Here is a 6,637-nt window from a genome sequence, read left to right on the forward strand (position 1 = left end):
AATAGGAAATAATTAATTAAACAGAGACTTAATTAATAACAACAAATAATACATAAATACAAATATTAATCTCCACAATTTATTCATAATAAAGATTAATTAATTAGGAAGGAATCCTAAAATAGAGTGGGATTGGGTTGTGAGATTCAGGAGCAGCATCCCAAACACTGAAAGCACTAGTCGAGTTCATCCATTTTGTGGTCATTTCAGGATAGTGCCTGTCCAACACATCTTTAAGGCTTTCCGTCGTATTCACCCACTCCAATCCCTTCTTCGTGTACGTTTCCTCGTTGTAATCGCTTGTGAAAAATCTGTCCGACTCTAGCCTCCTGTATGCATGCATGTAAACGATTCCACGTAAATGGTTTGAATGTGAAAAATCAAACTCATGACGTTAACACTAAATTATAATAATAATACCTGGATGCCATGAGGAGAAAGATGGTAAAGGCCGTCTCACTAATGGCAAAGCCTTTGATTTTCTTTTCTGCCATCAAGCCCACCAATAGATCCAACTCCTCCACGTCGTTGCCGTACACTTCATGCAGTGTCTTGATTGCTTCTTCGTCGTTCGTCAGATCCTTCCAATTGGAGATGGGAATGAGCAGAAGAGACCTACGGAATTCATTATATTTTGCCACGCTTCTTTCTCTGTCCCTATAAACTGCATTTTTAAGTAATATGCACAAAATTTCTAATTGGTTAATAATCTAGACCGACCGTAGATTAAAAGATGTAATAATAATAAAATAAAGAATATATTACTTTCGAGAGCAGCCAGATCAACGTGATCAGGTCGATCTTTGCCGTCCACATCCTGGGGTATGATGTTCCTGAGCCACATGGGATAATTCCAGAGCTCAAGAGCCCCACAAGCCTGGTGACCCATCGAAACCATTTGTTTCGTGAATCCTATTTCTGATAAAGACTTCCCTCCTTCAAGGCCAACTAAGTTGATCATTGGAACCCTGTCAACCAATCAATCAATATTAATTAATAAATTTAATTAATCAATGTTCCTTTTATATTAATAAAAGTTAATAAATTACTTCTTAATTAGTGGAGGAGATTTATTAGTTCCGAGTTGGGCAGTGTTAGTGTCCCTGAGGAAAAGATCATCCGGTAATAGCGAATGCATTCGATAAACGCTGGTGAATTCTTCGGTCAAAGAATAAGGCACGCCATGGTTGTTTGGCTTCTTCAACCCCACTATTCCACCCAAGCTGGTACCTCCAACATGCCCAAAGGTATCCTTGAACTTCTTTCCCAATAATCCGTACCTAATAATTAAGATCAATTATAATATATATTAGACAACAATTTTGGAGGATCACTAATTACAAGTTAAGTAAGTTATAATATATATTCACCAGTTTGCTCGCATCCCTGCTAATAACGTGTCTGTTTTGAGAAGTTCAATTGTCCAATCAATAGTATGAATCTTAGCTATTACAGCAGACGTTACCAATCTGGAGTGACGATATAAATCTTCGTCACTAAGATCCGAGTATTCCTTCTGCACATGATATTGATTTTTGTAAGGTTTCATTATGAAAAACAAAAATAACTTTACTTGACCCCCAATATCCAAAAATGATTTCTCAGAAGATTTAGCGACAAATAATGAATTCACCTAAAGTATCCGTCGCTAAAAGAATATGTTGTTGATCTTTTAACAGTAACTAACTTTAACAACATAAAACATGGATTAAATAATTTGAAAAGGAAAACAACCTTGAGTGAATCGCAAACTAAGTTGTGCTCCAAGACGAACAGGGCTTGCAAGGAAGATATACCAGCCCAACCATTACGAACATCACCGGAGATAGCGATCCCATCCTCATCACGAAGGAGGAGACCGTCTTTTCCAATCTTCAACTTCCCATCCTTAAATGTTCTTACCTTGTGCAACCTCGTGACGTTGCTCCCATATATGGAACTTGCATCCCTATATTATATATTTCAAATTTCATGATATCAAATATATATGATCAACAATTTCAATGTAAGACATGTTTCAAAGGTTAATATATACTTACCACCAAGGAGTTCGGATGTTTAAGAAACCAGTTTTGATATCATAAAAGTCGGTGGGGATTTCCTTGGAACTGAAGAATCTAAACGATTGAAGCGGACACTGATTGGCAACTTCCCTTGGCGCTTTCAACTCAATCTGTTTCGTATCCTCCAAATGGTCGATCCAATCGTGGATCATAAATTGTATCCAAGAGGCCGCGATTACGTTGAACTGTTTTCCCGTGTCTATCAGCTTCTTCCGAGCCAGCAATTTCGTGGCCACCACCATGGGATCTGGCTTCAATAGCTGCTCAATTTAATCAATATTCATGAGAAACTTCCATACTTATTTTATTTATTCATTGTTATGTTAGTTTAATTTGTATGTATATATACCTTGCTTTTCTGATCAACCGGAAGAATATTTCGCCCGAAAAAGCTGTCTTGGCTTCCCACGCCATCGTTGAAGGGATCGTTGAACTTTCCGTCAGCCGTCCTGTATGGAAAATCAGCAGGGTTGAAACGGACACCAACCGGAGTTCTGCCGACGTTTAACAAGTTGTACTGCTGGTGAAGGTGCCGACGAATGGCAAGATATAACAGCCCTAAGATTACCGGCAGCCGGTGCCATATTCCTAGCTTGTCTATGGAGTGAACAATCTGCATGGTCCAACAACTGACCTCAATCAGTATAGACTCGATTGATGGGTTCTGATTAAGATTTTTTTTTTATTTATTAAGATTTATTATTATTATTATTAATTTTCTTGTACTCGGGTTTATTGCAGAATTGAAATTTTTTTTTTTTGACATTGTTACATTAATTTTTGATTAAAATTAAGACCATAATTAAGAACTCACATCAATGAAATTTATTTTCTAAGATTAGTTTTACTACTAGCTAGACCAACTAGTTTGTTATAATGTCTAAATTAGTTGGTACTCCGATACTCTCAACCAACGGATAAATACAGATAACTTAGCTAAATATTTGTTATAATGTTTAATTTATGATTTTCAAAAATAAACCTATATTTGTTAAATCTGATAAAAATCATACTTTAATTTTTACAAAATAATCTCAACCATGAATTTTGTAATTCTAAATAAACTAAAAATTATTATAATTTTAAAAACAATCTAATATCAAATAATAAAAAAAATCAATTTTAATTTTATGAAATTTTCAGTTAGATAGTAAGTGTGACAATATATTATATATATACAGATTTTCAAATAGGCCAAGAGTAGCTAGCTCTAAAATTTATATACTTTTAGATATGTTATTTCATATTATTAATTCACTCGTATGCATATATATATAAATAAAAACAAAAGATCTTACCATAAACAGAAAACGATCGAGGAGACTCATTTTCGAGAAGATTTGATGAAAATCATTGTGAATAAACTTGAGAAGAGGAGCTAACAAGAGAGCCTTGATGGAGTTCATGAAGAATTGGACGGCCATTAATAATTAATTGTGTGTATGATCCGAGTTTGTGGCTCTCTATATATAGCCATGGCAGTCAGCCACGTAAGCGCTAGCTTCAATTTCTATCTAATTACCTATTATATATATAGTAATTTATTGCATGAGGGGCTGCTTATTCAACCTTTCTTATCTCACATTTAATCAACGTGCAAATTGAATATTAGCCAAGTACTACAGTAAAGTCAATAATATTACACTTCATTCTATTTATTTTATTTTACTTTTCAGTTTTTAATTTAATTTATTGTATCAAAAAGAAAATTTGCATTTTTGAATCTACTATAAATATATGCAACTTTTGCTTTAATTTGTTGTAGATTTATACATAGGAAAAATATCATAATTATTTACATACTTATATATTTATATATATATATATATATACATATATATATATATATATAAGAAACTTTTAAACTGCTAAACTAAAATCCTTCTAATAAATACATATTTTTTTATAATATACATTTAGAATCATTTATATGTTTAAACTTAAAAAATAAATACTTTAAAAAATAAAATTAAGAAAATATTTTTTAAATACTAAAATAAAATTACATGTTAAAAATAAGAAGATAAGTTGTTTAAGCATATTGACAAAAACAAATTATAAAATATTTTAACTACAATAATTAAACTTATTAAAAAAATACATCTTTCTTTGAAAGATCCTTTAAAGGTTGTAAGGTCACATCTTGTGTGTGACAAAAAAAAAATTGTTATTAGTTAAATTTTTTATTTTAAATTATTATAAATAAAGTATTTTTTGTTTTTAATTTTTAATTTTTGTTTATATTTTAAAATAATTATTTTTAAGTTTATACTTATAAATGATTCTAAGTTTATATTATAAAAGAATATTTATTTGTGAATATTCAAAAGTTTCTTCCATATATGGGCAAGGCAAGGCAAGTCACAACACACTGACCCACCATGGGAGGATGTTTAGTGTCGAATCCTGAAAGGTATACTATTCACACTTATAATATTAAAAAAACTTGAATATAAATATATTTCAAAATGAAAACGTCCTTCTAATTATGTTAGTTATGACATTTCTAATTATGTTAGTTATGACATTTCTAATTGTATTAGTTACGATGATATGCGAAAATATTGAGAAATAGTTCAAATCCTAAATCTTCATTTGCATTGAATTGATCTATGAGAAAGCTACTTATCAATTTGCTTATGAGATCTATGAGGAAGCTACATATCAATTTGCTTGTGATTGAATGTTAATATGTTATTTAGTGGGTTCTTAAAAGTTGACTATTTAATTTATTCATTCCAATCTTAATTTTACCGTGTATTGTTAAATCACAATTAGTACCTAAGTTGAATCTTTCAACATCATGTTTTCTTTTTTATTTTTTTTTATGTGTATTAGAAACTTGAATTTGTAGGTTTTAATATTATACTATTTTACAGTTTCATTTTCAAAACAATTTTAATATACTAATAAATAATAGCTTAATAATTAGAATCATGATTTACTAATATGTAATATGTTATGTGAATCTCTGAACCAATTTTTACTTTAAAGCAAGGTGCAACTGACTCTAGTATTTTGTCCAATCAATGTTAAGTATTTGTTTCTCAAATTATTATTGTTTATCAAACATTAACATCTATGCTCTCTATTTCATGTCATTATATGAATTTTAAGGGTATTAAGTACTTTGGGGTTGTAAGTCAATTATGGTAAATATATGTGAGTTTAATTATTTAGTGCACAAACTATTGATATAATTATACTATGAGAGGAAAGTAGCTCTAAATATATATTAAAAAATATGAAAATTACTTTTTTTAATAAAAGGAATCAAAGGTTGAAAAAAGTTAAGACTGACAATGACAGGAGATAAGAAGTAATCATATTTAAGGTTACAGTTTAATACTCTTAAATTTATTAGGCATTTGAACCATACAAAAAAGTATGATAGGAAAGTAGCTCTAATTATATATTAAATAGGATATGAAAATTGCTTTTTTAGTGAAAGGAATCAAAGGTGGTAGAAGAGTTAGGACTGACAAGAGATACGAAGTAATCCATTCTCAACCAATGACACTTATTGACCTCAAATAATTATATATTATAAAATATATAATATAATATCATATTCTTTTTATTTATTTCTTTATAATTGGTTAATTTTTAATCTCTATATTATAAATAATAATATATTATTTTTTCTCTCTCCATAATATATAATAATATATTACTTATTTCTCTCTTCATATAATATAATATAAAAATACAAAAAAAAAAATAATCTCTATATTAAAATTTGTAATCTTTTTATTAATTTTTTTATAGTATTTTTTATACTTAATATTAGGCTTATTTTCTAATTCTAAACATTTTATATCACTACCATTTTTATATCATCTTCAAGTTTACAAAGAAAGAAAGATTGTGAAAATCATATTTGAGGTAACAATTTAATACTTTTAAATTTATTTACATCGCTTCAAGATCGGGTTGAGCCATTTGAACAATACGAACAACTATTTAGATTTTTATTCAATGAAAAATTAAAAATGTTAGTAAAAAAGAATTGTTAAATAATTATACTAAACTAGCATGTATCTCGTGCATTTGCAAGAGTAATAATATAAAAAACCGTGAAAAAAATATTACGGTAAAAATATGATACATTTTTAATTTTATTTTTAACCGTTTTAATTTTTATAGGCGGGTCAACCCACAATTCGACTCAAGTATCAATTTACTCTCACATTGTAGAACGATCTCTAAAATAATTGATACAGTTTGATTCATCAACTCAATTAGTTTGACTTCTAGAGTCCACTTCTTCCCCATACTACGAGTGAAAGGGAAAATGTAAAGACTACCATTAAAGTAGCTTAGACGAGACTTACTATATCTATATGAATTATGTTACATATCTCTATAAATATGACGAAATTTTTCCATTACTGCTCACTAATAATAATGAAATCTATAGCGCAGAGTCAAAAAGAATTATGACCGATTAAAAATTATTGATGAACCAACGAGTTCATCAAATTTGGTGTTGAATTTAAAATATAAAGTGTTATTATCCTAGTTGGTTAAAAGTTGTACTTATTTTGTTAGGTTGCAAGTTAGAATCATACCTA

The 6,637-nt window shown here is 29.3% G+C and overlaps 1 protein-coding gene across 1 annotated transcript; it reads right to left on the minus strand.

Annotated features, from left to right (window-relative positions):
* Positions 1-46: 46 nt before the first annotated feature.
* Positions 47-3,475, minus strand: LOC124923713 (alpha-dioxygenase 1-like). The gene is made up of 9 exons (XM_047463677.1): positions 3,362-3,475; positions 2,413-2,676; positions 2,040-2,323; positions 1,735-1,948; positions 1,371-1,516; positions 1,050-1,280; positions 766-968; positions 421-664; positions 47-329 (listed from the first exon to the last, which is right to left on the minus strand). Exons 1-9 carry the CDS (start codon positions 3,467-3,469, stop codon positions 104-106), a joined length of 1,920 nt encoding a protein of 639 aa, XP_047319633.1. The 5' UTR covers positions 3,470-3,475; the 3' UTR covers positions 47-103.
* Between the last annotated feature and the right edge of the window lie 3,162 nt (positions 3,476-6,637).

Source organism: Impatiens glandulifera, chromosome 2 (genome assembly GCF_907164915.1).
Source record: "Impatiens glandulifera chromosome 2, dImpGla2.1, whole genome shotgun sequence".
Lineage (NCBI taxonomy): Eukaryota > Viridiplantae > Streptophyta > Magnoliopsida > Ericales > Balsaminaceae > Impatiens > Impatiens glandulifera.

What these genes read in the sequence shown, in the direction of transcription:
- LOC124923713 (XM_047463677.1), bottom strand. Translation starts at nt 3,469, where the DNA reads ATGAACTCCATCAAGGCTCTCTTGTTAGCTCCTCTTCTCAAGTTTATT. An exon ending in AACATCCGAACTCCTTGGTG is followed by an intron (nt 1,949 to 2,039) that starts GTAAGTATATAT and finishes TATATAATATAG; the next exon opens with GGATGCAAGTTCCATATATG. An exon ending in TCTCCTCCACTAATTAAGAA is followed by an intron (nt 969 to 1,049) that starts GTAATTTATTAA and finishes ATTGGTTGACAG; the next exon opens with GGTTCCAATGATCAACTTAG.